Source organism: Rhinatrema bivittatum, chromosome 1, assembly GCF_901001135.1.
Source record: "Rhinatrema bivittatum chromosome 1, aRhiBiv1.1, whole genome shotgun sequence".
Lineage (NCBI taxonomy): Eukaryota > Metazoa > Chordata > Amphibia > Gymnophiona > Rhinatrematidae > Rhinatrema > Rhinatrema bivittatum.
In genome coordinates this window covers 208931858-208949410 of record NC_042615.1, presented here as the reverse complement: position 1 = coordinate 208949410, position 17553 = coordinate 208931858, and the positions used below count along the sequence as shown (strand labels likewise).

The window sequence follows — 17553 nt, the reverse complement described above, 5'->3', positions numbered from 1 at the left end:
GGGGGGGGTTTAAATTTTCAGGAATCAAAGGTCAGCATAAATGATGAGTAGTGAGAGAATTGCAACCCACTGTGATCATGTGCACAGATCATGTGAAAGCCTTAAAATATCTGTACCAGCAAAAAAAAAACCTGCCGGTGGTATTTCTAGTCTATTTCTCTTACCACACAGGTAACATTCTTTTTTTTTTTTTATTTAATTTTTATTCAGATTTTTAACAAATTTATAACATTTGCAAAAAAATCAAGAAAATAACTTCAGTACTTGAAATACAACAAGAAACACTACAATATATTCTGTATTTCAGAAATAAAGTCCCCAATATTGGGAGGATATACAGGAAAATCATAAACAAATTATATTATAGGAAATTGTATATAAATATACTAACCGAGACTATTACATTCTCTTACCTACAGTTTCTCAATCCTGTTCTTTATCCGCCAAGAATACCTCAAGGTGGGTACGGTAGGTTCTAGAAAGATAAATTTATTTTTTTGAAGAACAATTAGGCACTTACACGGGAATTTCAAATAAAAGGATGCTCCTAACGCTAAAACCCTAGGTTTTAATGACAAAAACTGTTTTCGCCGTAACTGCGTATTTCGTGTGACATCAGGAAAGACTTGGACTTTACATCCACAAAAAAAGAAAGTCTTTATTTCTAAAGAACTTTTGTAATATTAAACTATTATCCTGTTCTCTACACAAAGATACTACCAGTGTGGCTCTACAGGGGATATCGTCTATCGACGCCTCCAGGAATGAAGTTAAATTTGGAGATTCCCGTTGTATAGTGTCTAATTCTTCCACCCCCTCTTGAGGTTGAATTCTTGATTTAGGAATATAATACAACTTAGAAATACTTTTTTCATCAATATATGAAATCGACAAAATTCCAATCAAATATTTCTTCAATAATTCGAATGCAGATAACAATCTAGACATTGGAAAATTCAGAAACCTTAAATTTCTAGCACGATTTTCATTCTCTAACATTTCTAATTATCGATGGATAATCAAACTATCTTTAATGAATGCATTATTAGCTACTTGTAACGCTGTTATCTGGGTATTTATAACCCCAACCTTTTCATCATTCATATTCAATCTAGTTACCTGTTGATCTATCTTATTATTAATTTCTACAATATCTTCCTTAAATTGCATAGTAGAATTAGTTAGGGTTTTCTTTACTTCCATAAGAACCTTCCAAATATCACTCAAGGTAACATTTTGAGGATCTAATAACTCAGTATCAGTATTTCCCTCAGGTATCACTTCTTGAGGTATCGATGCACCCGGTCTATCTTGTACACCTGCATTCTCTATATTTCTAAGATTATCAAAATCTGGTGGCCCTCCAGTCCCTTGTACCATTCTCTGTTGGTTGGAACTCAGGTTTTCCATCGTCCTCAGGGATGACTGTAGTATGGCTGGGCTCTCTGGCGAACCTGATGAAAAAGAAATTTCAGGTATAGAATGTCTCTCAAACTGTCCTATTCGTCTTACCACATGAGAGTCCATCAGGCCTCTAGCTGGTGTAACTCCTGGAGATGAAGTAGCGAACTTTGTCTTTCTTTTCTTACCCATAAATGGGTATTAGGAAAGACTACAAAAACCTTCAGAAGGGGTGCGCCCCTTTGGCGTGTGGCTTCGGCAGCGCGCCGGCGTCTGCGCGCGCTACCCTTCTGGTTTTATCGGGAGTCCCGTCGCCGCTGGATGACGTCAGCGGAATTGGCGAGAGGTATAGTTGTTTTCTCCGCTCCCAAGGCCCCCTGGATTCAAACAGGGTTCCCTTCGCAGTCCTTCATGCCTCCTCTCTCTTGAGAGGCAAGTCTCTCCGAGTCCTCCGGATCAGTGCCGCTACCCTTCCGGTTTTATCGGGAGTCCCGTCGCCGCTGGATGACGTCAGCGGAATCGGCGAGAGGTATAGTTGTTTTCTCCGCTCCCAAGGCCCCCTGGATTCAAACAGGGTTCCCTTCGCAGTCCTTCACGCCTCCTCTCTCTTGAGAGGCAAGTCTCTCCGAGTCCTCCGCACACAGGTAACATTCTGTGCAGTTTCTCTGCTGGCAAAGTAATCCATGCTAGCCAGAAACACAGATGTTTCGTAGCTCAGGTGCAGGGATTTCAGAGTTGATGCCTGTAAGCTGGACAGTGGAGATCAGAATCTCAGCGGGGTTAATGCTGGCTTAAGGTGTTAATGTCTCTTAGTGATGGTGGGGCTCCCAGCTGCTTTGTCTACCTTGGTTTATCTAATAGTCAAATTGGAAGACTTTCTGAGATCTTTTCTTTCAGGCAAGGCCAAACATAAACAGTTTGGTGGCACTGCTAAATGAAGTTTATAACTTAATTTTCCTTTGCAATATCTGCATTTCTCAGTCTTCTCTTTTCTTTGAATATTCATAATGTTTTGCTGTCCTTTCTTCCTCTTATTTCATTTGGAGAGAACAGGCTCTTTCAACTATTGGGCAGAACTGTGGCCTGAATTGTGCCTAGAAGCCTATGTATATAGATCAAGAATTCCCTGGAAAAGTGGATAATTCTGGAGAATTTAAGCAAAGAATATATCTTGGAATGTGGTCATCCATACCAGTCAATCAATAATTCTTTGTTGATAACATGGAGAGAGCCCACATGGGAAAAATATAGACCAAGGTCAAGAAACCAGACTGTTGCTCAGTATTTGGAAATGAGGACAGTCTTCTGTGTTCTTTTGCAACTGCAACAATAGAAATTCTGGAAAAATCTGTCATCAAGTTGTCAGACAACATAAAGGCAGGACATATAGAAAAAACAATCAAAGAGAGGAAGAAGAAGTATGACAACATGGAAATAAGAAATGGTCGTTGTGCAGCGATCTTGATTATTTATTTGATTATTTATTTATTATTTTTATATACAGACATTTGATCTCAATCGAGATATCACATCGGTTTACATTCAGGTACTGTAGGTATTTCTCTATCCCCAGAGGGCTTAGTTTTTGTACCTGATTAACTTGAATACACGACATACAATAGGAAACTAAATCCAGATTGATAGTTGCTTGGGCAGAAAAATAATTTATCTGTAAGAAAGCTATTTTCTTGCAAAAGTTATTTAGTTTGCCAGAAATATATTTTTGCTTGGGGACTAAGTGGGATACACTTGGTCATTCAGTCTAGTGTCACTTAACAGTTACAGTTTTTAACTGGTCCAGCTGAACTTTCTATCTGAGTACTACTAGAAATAAAGACTAAAAGGTCCATTAATGATCACCTATCATTAGGACGGCATCACTCTAGTGACTGATATCTAATGCTCAGAATGGTTCTTCAACTTATGATAATGTGACTTATAAAGCCTGTTAATAAGAACTTTATGAGTCAGCTTTTGATCAGCACTTAAATTTGTCATTATTTTGTCATGTAAGTTTAGACGTGACATGATGAGACATGTTTCAGTAGCGCAGTGTACACTCAACCTTCAACAGCAGCTTTTCAGAGAATACAGGCATTTGTTATTTTTTCCTTTTAGATTATCTTCACAGCTTCTGTTGACTTTGGAATGTGAAAGCACCAGTAGTATAGCAACATGATAAAAAGAGAAGTGGGATATATTACTCCCTTATCAGGTTTTTTTTCATTGTGGTTGAAAAGACTGTAAATTACACCTTGTATGCTTGACTATTAAGACTAGGAGTAAGCTGGAGAATAAGGTAGATACCATTTTTCTTTTACGCCTCCCCTGGTAAAGCAGCAGTACTAGTTAGCCTTCTTAGAAAAACAATTTGCCGATTCCTTGGCTGTAGTGAATTCATTTTTTCATCTTATTCCTAGTTCTTATTTGCTGCTGTATTATAGTTTTACATTTTGTATATTTTATGTTTGTTAAATGAAAGGTTTGTACAGTTTATGGCCATGCCCAATGTACATAAATTTCTTCTTCTCTACTTTCATGTAACTGCTGTTTATTCATGTTTAAATATATTCTTATTATCTTTGCATGGGATTTTGATGATGGTCAGCACAGTAGCAGCCCGCAGTTGTACATCAATATTCTAAAGTGTGTGAACATCAGCTGTTAATGCACATTAATTAGTTTGCGTTAACAGCGCCTGTTAATGACCTGTAAATGAGTTTAGGATTAATTTACTAGCGTTTCAATTTAGTGCTTTAATGTGGGTGTTATCCCAGAAACAGTAATGGGTTTGTGTACACTTTTGCATTGTTTAAATGTGCATTATTTTTCCATGTGCTGATAGGGTAATGAGCTGTTATGCATAGTTTTGTTTCTCATTATCTCCGCCTTAGTTCACAGGTTTGAATGCAGAAACCAACATGCATTAAAAGTGTTGTTCATGTGCATAAAATAGATTGTGTGTACTAACAGTGAGTTTAACTTGCATTAATGCTTGCGAAAGTGTTAGCGCTCTTTAGTATATTGGCCTCCTGGTTCCCACAGAGTGCATGGGTGCTTTTAGGACGCATGCTTTACAGTAGCTAATTTTCACAAGGAAACTACCCACCTAGACAGCTCTTGTGGGTATGTATTGTGAGGTGATGAAATCCAAATCTATATTAGTTTGCTTTAGTTGCTTTCTAAGAAAGATGCATTTTAGGGTGGAACTGAGGCTGCAACATTAATATTCATTTTAAAATAGGTATCCTAAGCTGTTTTCAGTGCAATAATTTGACTATTAATAGGTTACATCTAAGGAAGTATTTTTATTCTTTTTAGAGTGAAAGTGGCACTTTTCAAAGAGCAAATTAGCCGGTCCCTCTGTGAAAATATCATGGCTACCTGTTAATGAGAAAGATCCCACAGATGCTGTGAGAATGGTATTTTTGAAATGCTTCACTACTGAGCCCGGGAGAGAAGCAAAGAATTTCTATTCACATTAGACAGTAGTAAACCATTTTTTAAAAACTTTATTTTAAATGATTTTAACAATATTAGAAAATTTAGCATGACAATGTAATTCAGAGTCTTATGGTGAGAATTACAAATATTGAGGAAATCCACATTAAAATAAAATAAAGAAAAATAACCCGTCAGATTCAAATACAAGGAAATGTGGAGATAACAAGGGATATTAGAGCAAAGAATCAGTGACAAAAATAAAAGGCAATATTTGAGGAGATAACAGAGTGTAAATTACTACTGCCTGAACAAGTTAGCAGTGGTATCAGGTGATAAATGCAAATCAAGGAAAAACCTGAGTTGAGAAGGCTCAAAAAATACATATCTATTGTTTTGAAATCTAACTACACATTTACAAGGGTAACAAATTATGATCTGAGCATCCATTTGATTAACTTCTTGACACATTGCCAAAAATCTCTTTCTATTCTGTTGGGTGGCCTTGGTAATGTCAGGAAATATCCATATATTATCTCGATTATCATGGTCAGAAAGAAAAATAAAGGCAACAAATAAAGTTCCAAGATATTCCACATGATCATCTCCAGAAGATTCCAAAATGGAAGAAATATTGGTAATAGGATTTACTGGGCTTGAATTATCCGGTGGAGTATTAGATTTCCTCTCCTGAGAAGTTAGTTGTATCAGCAGAAAATTGCAGGACTTCTTGCAAATATTTCTTAAACTGATCATGAGGAGTTATTAATTTAACACATGGAAAATTTAACATGCTCAGATTTAATATTCTGAGAACGTTTTCCATGTTGTCCATCTTTTTTGTAGTAATTACATCAGATTATACAAGACCATTCTGAACTGTTTGAAGTTTCTACACTCGTTGATCCAATACAGTTAACTTTGAATTATGAGAGGAAGTTAAAGAATCCAAAGCTTGCACAGATTGCTTTGTTTCAATCATCACCATTGTTAATAAGGAAATAGAACTTTGTAGGGAAACTAGAGCGTGCCAGACAGAGTCCAAGGTAATAATTTCAGGTTTCACCAAATTCAGCTTTGTGATAGCACTATACAAACTATTCCTGTGGGACTTACCCAAGCCTTCATGTAGCCTCAAAGGTTCCTCAGTCCCCTCCGGGATGGAGGCCCAGGGTGAGCCAAGATGTTCTGTTGGAATGGCCACAGTATGTAGCTGAAAAGGCAATTCCAAACTTCCAACTAGGCCTCCAACCCTGGCGTTCATAATTCTGCCTTGAAAATCTGCCTCAGGAGCTGCCAGCACCTCCGACGAATGACGTCTGGCTGGCACACCCAGACCTGGAGTTGGTTCATATGAGAGTGGAAAGGGAGTTGCAGGTGCTCCAGGGCTTAAGATGACTTGCATGCCCAGCGGAGGTGGTAAGCGCTTCTCACAAACGGCTGCAACGGACGCACCTGGAGAAAACCGCTCCGTTGGGGCGAAGAAGCCTTCAATGCGCTGCTGGTCGGCTTCAGGTAAGGGAGGTGCCAAGGGAGCCTCCCTGAGCCATCCCTTCCTCTTAGTATGTGACATTATGAATCACAGGAAAAGAAAAATTCAGCGCAGAAAAATGGAGCTTCAGACACCAGGTCCTTTCCTTAAGATGCCATCTTGGTCTCTCGTAAACCATTTTTAATTGTTCTCTTCCCATGGGGTAAACATATCTGGGAAGATTTTCAAAGCCCTACGCGTGCTGGGCTTATGTTCAAAAGGCCCGGTGGCACGCATAAAGCCCCAGGATGCATGTAAGTCCTGGGGCTTGAAAAAATGGGCGATCCGGGGGCATGGCCAGAGGCCTCCATATAGCCACTGGGCCAGGGAATCGCGCGCTGGCACTAGGACAGTGCGTGCAAGTTACACCTGCCTTTGGCAGGGGTAACTTACACAACAAAGGTAAGGTGGAGTTTTGGGCTGGGGGGTGGCACAAGGAGGGGAAGGTGGGGGGAAAGGAAAGTTCCCTCCGAGGCCGCTCCGATTTTGGAGCGGCCTCGGAGGGAGCGGGAAAAGCCAGCTGGTCTCCCAGAGGGCTCGGTGTGCGCATGTTGCACTAGTGTGCACCCCCTTGCGCGCGCCGACCCTTGATTTTATCACATGCGCGTGGCTGCGCGCATGTGATAAAATTGGGCGTACATTTGTGTGCGCAACTTTTAAAATCTGCCCTATCATGTGCTTTAGGTCCTATACTTTCCTTCAGTTACTTGATAAGATTGATGGACTACAACCCTTGTACCTTTCAATTGTACAGGCAGAAAGCTGAATACATGGAGGAAACACTGAGAAAGAGAGCTGCTTTTTGGGGGGTTGGGGGCCAGCAGTTTCCTCCTGCTCCTTTGGGCTTGCAGATCAATCAGAAGCAGCCTCTCTTGGGCTATGGCACCATGAGACCTCATTCACAACTACCCAGGGCGTTTTATATCCCATCCCCAATGCTGTCTGGTTGTTGCAGTGACAATCCTCAACCAGGGGCCACAAACTGGGCCTTCTTATGGAACTCAGCTAGCTTGAACCTGAAGTCAGGCCTGTTGGTGTTGCTGTAGAGCAATGGCTGAAATGTCCTCCTCACCCTCCACCTTTCAGGTGTCTTCAGCCTCAGCCAGCATGGGGAACAGAAGCCAGCGCTGGCCATATGAGCCACTAGGCCGATCTGGAGAATGACTTTATTAGGAAAGTTTTATGTTTTCCCAGTTGAAAAGTTAGTTTTGTTGTAGTCTTGAAATTTGTGACTAATGGGGAAAATAAACCCTTCATTCTAACTCCTTCAGAAGGCTGATTTCTGGACTATTCTATATCTTACTGAAAAAGAAGGTGTGTGTGTGCTGGAGTTCCTAGCAGCAAGGGAACATATGGGAGAAGGAAAAGCAGAAAGCATGTACAGAAGATCATTTTCCCTGTTTCCTGATATGTATTGCACTGAAGTACAGTTGATAACTTAATGAAATGGCTTATTAATAGATGCTAAAAATAATTAAATACTACTAATGCTAAAATATTGCTAAATAAATGTTAAATATTTACAAATCATATAGCCACAGCTATTTGTAATATATGGGTACAGTTACCGGTATATGGATAATTTTTTTTGTTTTTGTTTTGCTTTTTGAAGTGTGAACTTTCATTTCAGTATTCTGAAGTGTGATTGGCTGGGCATGCAGTTTCCTTCCTATGCTGTTTTGAGCAAGGTGATTGGCTCACACTTTGTGTTATGTCATGTATTTTTATCTTTTTTTACAGTATGAAGGTTTGCCAAGTATTTCAGTGTCCTCTGTGTACGGAATCTCTCTTCAGAAATGTGGCATGGTGAGTTGTTTGATTAATTCTTCATTTTGGGAAGCCATTGGAACATCTGTCATGTGTAATCACATTTTAGATTTGTCAAAATAATAAAAAATTACAATAGAACACAAGAATGAAATAAACTGGACCATTCTAGAAAATAAGATGTGTATTGAAATATAAAAATAAAAACCTTTTCCTGCAGTCTGCTTAGCTTTGTGGCCCTTAAAACAGCTGTACAACAAAAATAGGGTATTTTTAAAAATTGTTGTTTCAGAATATCAACAAATATGTATAGCATGACAGATCATTTAGCTTTCCTGACCCAATATTACAACGTAATGAAAAAAAAAGGTTGTCCCAAAAGTATCTCCTACTAGTGACTTCAATTTCCCTGGAGACACTGAGAAGAGGTCAGAGTAGGAGTCAGTCAGTGGTTAGCAGGCACTCCCCAACAGCGTTGTCTTCCAAGGAATGGGCTGCTGTAAAACCCATGAGCTCACTTTGGCTCATGTTCTTCTCTCCTGTCCTAGGAGTTTGCTGAGGCTCAAAGCAGGAGCCCTCGGGTACCCCGGAACAAGGAGCATCTTAAGGTTCAAGGGGATCTTAAGATTTAGAAGCCCCAAAGGTAAAGATTTGTGAATGAGGAATGAGTTCCACACTCCTTGCTCTCACTGAGCATCTAAAGATTGTATTTGCAAGTTGAACGAGGAAAGACTGGCAGATTTAACAATCTGTTACAGAGCTGCTGCTCAACAGTGTCAGCAGGGGCTCCTCTACATTCGTATTGCAGAAGTTATTCATTTGTAGCCACTATCCCAGTGAAACGATGTATTTTTGGAACTGCACCAGACTGTGTGCAGTGCGTTTTGTTTCTAGTGAAGCAGGTCTGAGACTCTCCCAAAAGCCTAGGGATCCTGAAAGACTTTTACTTTTCCCACTCTCAGGAAAGAACCCCAGGAACAAGGCTCACATCCTGGGCCCTGAATTCCCTCAAGAACATCTCTTCCTGAATCAGATGGTGGGGTAGAACCAAGAGAATAAGAATTGGATAAAAACTGGATTAGCACCTTCTGGAAATTGTACAACTGGTTTTCTTTTCACAAAAAAGGAGATGCTTTATACCAGTGGTCCCCAACCCTGTCATGGGGGCCCACTAGCCAGTCGGGTTTTTCTGGATATCCACAATGAATATGCATGAGAGAAAATTTGCATGCACTGCATCCATAACATGCAAATTTTCCCTCATGCATATTCATTGTGGATATCTTGAAAACCCGACTGGCTGGTGGGCCCCCAGGACAGGGTTGGGGACCACTGCTTTATACTAAGTCAGTGTGGGTGGTTATCCTGTCAGATAGTAACAGCTGCATATCATGTTAAGATTAACCTCCTGCAAGTTTTGTAAAAGTGTTACTTGCAGGACAGAGTTTTAATAAGGATGTCTCAGATCACAGAGGCTTTCAATCCCTTTGTCCTTGGAGCCAATATTTTCTTTGTTTCCAGATTATCATGCATTTTAGCCTCACAGCAACAGGTATGGGCATATTTTTAAAAGCAATTAAGAATGTAATCTAGAGAAACTTTTATATATTTTTATACTTTACCTGTTTATGGGATCTACCGAGATCATAGCGTAGGACTGAGCCTTGTACATTTGATCCTGTGTAAACTTTGACAGCTATAATTATATTTTTCCAGAAAGTGGGAATGTCTCCGCAGCCTCATAGACAGTGCTAAAATATCTTGGAATAGTTTACGCTTAGACGAAAGTAGAGGTTGTATAATGCCTTTTTGATACCTACAAACAGGATAGATATATAAAAAAATATGTATAACTTTAAATTGCATTTCCTTCTGATTAGTGTTTTGAGATATCTTTTAAAGGCAGTGCCTATGGTAGACACGCTCATATCTTGTGAAGCAGTGGCCCGTATCTTCTACTTCTGCTGTTTCCTTAGAATCATTTTACCGTCTGCTGGTCTGACTTCCTCCCTTCCCTCTCCTCCACTTCATCCAAAGTTGGCAAATGCATGATAGGGGCAAGAAAGAGGGCAACAACATCCTCTTGCTCCACTAGTGTCAAAACTCCTGCAGATGTGCAATGCAAAAACTGTCTAAAGTCCATGGCTCCATTTTGGATTTTGGCACCAGCCAGCAAAAAGGCTATTGTCCTTTCTCGTGCTCCTGTCGTGCATCATCAGATTTCAGATCTGCTAGGCCAAAGAGGGAGGGGGATCAGGCCAGCATGACCCATCATCTGAGAAAATCTGTATCCCTGAGGCATCATCCGTGAACCAATCAATATGTTCAGGTTTTGTCTACTTTACCAGTAAGGGTCACTGGGTTGCCTCAGTTTATCAGTGTTAATTGGGTGATCATCAAAAACACAGTTACCCGTCTATAGTATTAAAGCATGGTGAACAACATCTCTTATAAAAGGTAAACTCTTACTATGAAAGAAGCATATAATTAGTTGTGATAATAAGCACTTTCTTTTTCTTCCCTTTCTTTTGTCTAATTACTAAGAATTTAATTAAAATCTTGCATACTTTAAATATTTTTACCAGTGAATAGGGACAACTAAGGCACTGGAGTCCAAGCAGTACAGTAGGTCTGATATGTGTGTGTGTGTGTGTATATATATATATATATATACACACACACACACATATATATAAAATAAATAAATATATATATATATATATATATATATATTGCAAAAAGCACAATAATGGCCGGATTTTAAATCCCCCCTGCGCGTAAAATCTGGCCTTTACGCGCGTGGCCGGACCTTGCGCGTGCCGAGTCTATTTTCAAAAAGGCCCGGCCACGCACGTAAAGGCCGGTACACACACATAGGTGCCAGCCTTCCTGCAAGGGACGGGGCCTGGAGGGCGTGTCCTTAGTTGGAGCGGACTGGGAGGGAACTTGGGAAAACAGCGATGCATCGCCATGCGAAAGTAGCTAAAATGTAAACCCCCTTGCGTGCTTGGATTACAAAATCCGGCGTGCATGTTCGCTCGGCCCGCTGATTTTGTAACGTGTGTTCCAGTGCACGTATGTTATAAAATCGTGAGTCTGTGCACATGGACGCACACGCGTATTTTTTTTAAATCTACCCCTATGTGTGTATTGTGAAATAAGTAAAGAGCTACTGGGCCGGATTCTAAAAGGGTTACGCACATAAGGTACGCGTGTAACCCTTTTAAAACTCCCCTGCGCGCGCCGAGCCTATTTTGCATAGGCTTGGAGGCATGCGCAAGCCCCGGGACGCGCGTATGTCCCGGGGCTTACAAAAAGGGGTGGTCGGGGGCGTGGCCAGGGGGGCGTGGTTTCGGATCGGAGGCGTGTTCGGGGGCGTGTGGGTGGTCCGGGGGCGTGGCCGAGTGCCCCGACACAGCGGCCTGTGTTGGGGCCTGCCGCGCCGGTGCATGTAAGTTACTACTGCCCGGAGGCAGTAGCAACTTTTCAGATAAACAGGTCGATACAGTAAGGCCGCGGTAGAAACAGTGCGGCAGTGTCAGGCGCACCCTTCCTCCCCGCACGCACAGCTCTCTTCACTAACTCCCCGATACTCTCCTCTAATCGCATGCAAATGCATGCCGTGGCTGTGAAGCGATAGGGAAGGGTTATGCCCGCGCAACCCATTTTACTGTATAGGCGCTTAATACAGCACCTATACAGTAACCTGGGTGCACTGGTACCTGTCATTTCAAATGTCATTTCAAATGACATTTGGAATGACAGGCACCGGGAGGAGGGAAGCGGCGAAGCGACTTACTTCTTGCTGTGTCTCTCCTCCTCCCGGAGCAGGGCGCGAAAGCAGCCTTGCTCCGGGAGGAGGTGGGACACAGCGGCGAAGCAAAAAAAAAAAACCAAAGGCGATCGGGCGGGTGGGCGCGTGTTCGATCGGGCGGGTAGGCGGCAGCAGCGGCGGCAGAGAAGAAAAAAAAAACCAAAAGCAATTTTTTTTTTTTTCAAAAAGCGACAATTTTGTTTTTTTCCAAAAGCGACTTACTTTTGGGATCTGTCAAGATCCCAAAAGTAAGTCGCAAAAGTAACTTACTTTTCTGAAGCCATCAGGAACAAGATCGTAGCTCCTCCCGATGAAGACGAAGATGGCCGCCTGCACGGGAAAGCGTGCAATTGGCCGCTGAAGACGTGACGTCACGACGTTTGGCGTCACGGGATGTGACGTCACGTCTTCAGCGGCCAATTGCACGCTTTCCCCCCGTGCAGGCGGCCATCTTCATCTTCGTCAGGGGGAGCTACGATCCTGCTGATGGCTTCAGATCCCGGGGGGCGGGTGGGCGCGTGTCCGGCTCCCGCCTGGATGGGTGGGTGCGTGTCCGGCTGGATGAATGCCCGTGCGATTTTGGCGCTCATGGCTTGAGCGCCAAAATCGCACGGGCATCCATTCCGGCGGGGGCCGTGCACTCATCCAGGCAGAGGGAACCGTGGCCCGTTTTCGCCACCGGTTCCCTCTGCCTGGATGAATGGCCGTGCGATTTTGGCGCTCATGGCATGAGCGCCAAAATCGCACGGGCATCCATTCCGGCGGGGGCCGTGCATTCATCCAGGCAGAGGGAACCGTGGGCCGTTTTCGCCACCGGTTCCCTCTGCCTGGATGAATGGCCGTGCGATTTTGGCGCTCATGGCATGAGTGCCAAAATCGCACGGGCATCAATTCCGCTGCTGCCCCCGGATCCCGGATGCCGCTTTTTTTGCTTCTTTGCTGCCCCCCCCGCTGCCGCTGCTGCCCCCGGATCCCACTGCCCCCCCGCTGCCGCTGCCGCTGCTGCTGCCGCTGCCACTTACCCGCGAAATCGGGAGGAAGGGAGAAGGGACTACCGTAGCAGGCCCGAGCCTTGCTACTTTTTCGGTTTTTTTTTTTTTTTGCTTCGGGAGGAGGGGACCGGACGGGGCTGCAGGAGACCGGACTGGGGCTACACCGGACGGCTGGACCGGGGACCAGGGCAGGTAAGCAATTTTTTACACTACACTACACTACACTAACACCTACTAGGGGGAGGCGGTAAACTAGCACGTTAAGGCCGCGGCAGAACAGTGGGTTACTGAGGAGATAATATCAGCGCCCGTTACAGTATCGGAGGGGAATAGCTAATTCCTTCATTATACAGCTTTTTCGTTCATTTACATGCTGGGTGCGGAAAGTGTTATGTGTTTATTTTAGGAAGCGCTAAGGACGCGTGAAACTGGAGACTGTATTGCTGGACCGCCTTACTCGTCTGTATTGTGCGCTCCCAGCATGTTACAGACGGGGAATCTTTAACTGAACGTTACTGTATCGACCTGAAAGGTAGGGGGGGTCTAGATAGGGCCGGGTGGGTTAGGGAGGGGAAGGTGCGGGGGGTGGTGGTGGAGGGAACGGGCAGCGCGCGCTGGGCTCGGCGAGCGCAAGTTGCACAAATGTGCACCCCCTTGCGCGCGCCGACCCCGGATTTTATAAGATACACGCGGCTATGCGCGTATCTTATAAAATCCAGCGTTCTTTTGTTCGCGCCTGATGCACGAACAAAAGTACGCACGCGCACTCTCTTTTAAAATGTACCCCACTGTGTTGTGATGGACATCTTGATGGTGGAGTTAAACATTGGTATTTGACATGAACAGCAAGACTGTTGGAGAATATCTGAAAAGTAACTGGGTTGATAATCACGCTTCAATTTTTGAACTAACAGCATCATAATATATATACAATTACAGAGCCATAGAAGCTCACTAGATAAAAAAGATTTTACCATGAACAGATGAATGGTTCCCCTGAGGAAGCTCTAAGAGAGTGTGAAACAAGGGCCTTTGTTATGTCTGATTATGAGTTTGAGAACACACATAAAAGACAGATTATAAAAGCAGGTACTTCTGCTAAAGCTTTATATCAATGGAGGGTCTGTGAATAATGCATGTTTCACCTTTTTTGAAATGAAAATGATTGTCAGATGTAATTCCAAAGTTTATTTTAGAGTACGATGTATTTGTTTGGGAAGTATCAAAATGTTCGCAAGACATAGTGGCAGTTAATAATGAGTGTTTTTATGGTGTATGTATGATTGACATTGAGTATGAAAGGGACATGAATGTGGAGTGTCAGCGTTTTTGTATAGATATGTTTGATTATTTGTGTTTCAGTATTTGAAGAGGATGGTTTAATATTAGAGAAGAAATGTTTGAATACATGATATTCCATAAAATAATATATGGTGAGATTCAGTCATTATATATTGGGGATATATATACAGTTGTGATCATATATTTATATATCTCTGGCAGAATTTATAAGATGTGTAACATTTTAAAAACAGCCAACAGAAAATGTGCAGGAAAAGATTCAATGTCCACACAAAATTTTTAGTGGTATAATTTTTTCATTTTAGACGGCAACTCCACAGTGTATAAGTTACAGCATTCAAAGATGCAGAGCGGGTCCCCCGACACGGACCCATGTTTCGCCGCGAGGCTGCGTCGGGAGGGACAAACAGAATTTTAGTTGTTCTGGAAAGTAAAATAAATTATGTGAGGGAAAACGACCTTGAAAACATGGTGGACAACTAACAAGATGGAAACGGCAACATCAAATTAAACAATTTAACAATATCCAACATAACTAAAGGAAGTTCATGGTGTTGCAATATCAGCATATAAAGTGTGACCGAATGGTTTAAAAATATATGAAAATTCAGAAATTAACTAAAGAAGCTATAGACCGAACGTAGCCAGCAAATAGTATTATATTGAAGTAAACATCTATGGAACCAAACGGAGTATAACTCAAAGAAAGTGAAAATAAATAATAAACCAAGCCCTCTTTGCCAATCGCGATTTACTTTTTATACCTCAATCAAGATCTTCGGATGGGGTTATTAATTGCATTTTACCATACTCGGTCCATAGCAAGACAATTGTTTCCGTTATTCGTAGATACTGGCCCTTGTTATCCATACATGATGCTTTTAAATTTCCCATTCGATTCACTTACCATAGAGGCAGAAATCTACGTGATTTTTTGGTTCATTCCGAACTACGTCCTTTGAATTACTCCCCCTCGATTTACAATGGTCACCATCCCTGTGAAGCATGTTCAGTGTGCCGACTTTCATTATCTGCAAATTCTTTTACTTACCCTCAGTCAAAAAAACCTATGTGCTCAAATTTAATTCCAATTGTCTTACATCTGGTGTCATTTACATCATTATCTGCCCATGTCAACTCATTTACGTTGGAAAAACTACAAGACCAATCAAAACCAGAATTATTGAGCACAAATCCAGCATTTTGAATCTTCGTGACAATGCCCCTTTAGTCCTTCATTGGATTGAAAATTCACAAGGTATTTCTGACCTCTATTTCTGTGTGATTGATGTAATCACCCCTCCATTTCGTGGAGGGAACTTTCCTGAGCTTCTCATCCGTAGAGAGCAAAGATGGATTTTCACCCTGCACAGTTTAACACCTTTTGGGTTAAATAAAGAAATCGAATGGCGCTATTTCATATAATCTCTCCCTGAATCGTCTGAAAATATTGACTTATTTTGCTTAATTTATTTGTTGGTCCTTTTTGTTTTGTTTTCTCATACAGTTTGTTCTACCTTACACTATTTTTTGACCATTTTTGTTCATTTTCAATTTACATGTAAGTGATTTTGAACTCCGTACAGCCTTTTCCAGTCATTATTATTTTCATTTTTCTTTCACGTCTGGTTTTCTCCTTTGTAAATACTCTTAGCTCTCTGTCACATCCGGCTCATGATACTTCCCTCTGATTGGCTACTGAACTTTTCGCACCAAAATTACTAAAGTTAAATGGTCACTAATTCCAGGCTCAAGTTGCACTCCCAGTGATGCCACTCTCTAAACTGTACAAAGGTATGTTTGTATAATTTTCATAATCTTTGTTTATAATATTGACCTTTTGATTTTGTATGGGCCAATTTAAGAAAAAATTAATTTACCTGGTTCGGTCTCTCACTGTTTGTTTATCGTATACACTTCGATAAACATGTCATTTCTTTTTGTATTTTACCTCACTTGTATTATTTATTTTCACTTTCTTTGAGTTATACTCCGTTTGGTTCCATTGATGTTTACTTCAATATAATACTATTTGCTGGCTATGTTCGGTCTATAGCTTCTTTAGTTAATTTTTGAATTTTCATATATTTTTGAAACCATTCGGTCACACTTTATATGCTGATATTGCAACACCATGAACTTCCTTTAGTTATGTTGGATATTGTTAAATTGTTTAATTTGATGTTGCCATTTTCATCTTGTTAGTTGTCCACCATGTTTTCAAGGTCGTTTTCCCTCACATAATTTAATTTACTTTCCAGAACAACTAAAATTCTGTTTGTCCCTCCCAATGCAGCCTCACAGCGAAACACGGGTCCGTGTCGGGGGACCCGCTCTGCATCTTTGAATGCTGTAACTTATACACTGTGGATTTGCCATCTAAAATGAAAAAAATTATACCACTAAAAATTTTGTGTGGACATTGAATCTTTTCCTGCACATTTTCTGTTGTCTGCTGAGATTATCTGCATGCAGAAGTGCTCCTGTTTGTTGTTTGGATTAACATTTAAAAAAAAACATGAGCGATTAGACAAAACATGTCATATTTAATGTGTTTCAAATTACATTATTATGCATCACAGAATAGCATAATCATTAAACAAACCATAGCAATAAAGGAAATAATAAAATTGTCCTGTTCAAGTGTTTGCATACCCTTGAATGTTTGGGTTGATGATATACACTCAAGTTGACACAGGTTGAGATTGCAATGACGGGTAGGTATCTACACCTATGCCTTGTTTGATTGTAATTAGTATCTGTGTATAAATAGTCAATTAGTTTCTTAGTTCTTGAGAAACCCTTGTGCATTTCATCCAGGGCTGCACGCACTATCAGGCCGATACAGTAAAACCCGCGGGAGAGCCGGCGCTCCGAGGCAAGCACCCGCTCTCCTGATATGCGCACAGGCCACTCTCCTGTGTGTGCGATTTAGTATGCAAATGAGGGCCTGCGGTAAAAAGAGGCTCTAGGGTCACTAGCATGTCCCTAGCGCCTATTTTTTGACAGGAGCAGCGGCTGTCAGCTGGTTTGACAGCCGACGCTCAATTTTGCCAGCGTCGGTTCTCAAACCCGCTGACAGCCACGGGTTCGGAAAATGGACACCGGCATAATTGAGCGTCCGTCTTCCGGGCTGCGGGCCGATTTAAAATTTTCTTTTTTAAAATTTTTAATTTTTTTTTAAATTTTGTGGCCTCCGACTTAATGTCGCTATGATATTAAGTTGGAGGGTGTACAGAAAAGCAGTTTTTTCTGCTTTTCTGTATACTTCCCCGGTGCTGGCAGAAATTACCGCCAGCCTTTGG

General features: G+C 41.7%; 1 protein-coding gene across 3 annotated transcripts in view; it reads left to right on the top strand.

Moving 5' to 3' along the window:
* EVC2 (EvC ciliary complex subunit 2) overlaps positions 1–17553 on the top strand; it is a 440866-nt gene that overhangs the window by 24370 nt on the left and 398943 nt on the right. For all 3 annotated transcript variants that reach the window (XM_029591151.1, XM_029591159.1, XM_029591169.1), the window contains one exon: positions 8114–8179. In XM_029591151.1, the coding sequence (XP_029447011.1) occupies positions 8114–8179 (66 nt within the window). The remainder of the gene's footprint in view (positions 1–8113; positions 8180–17553) is intronic.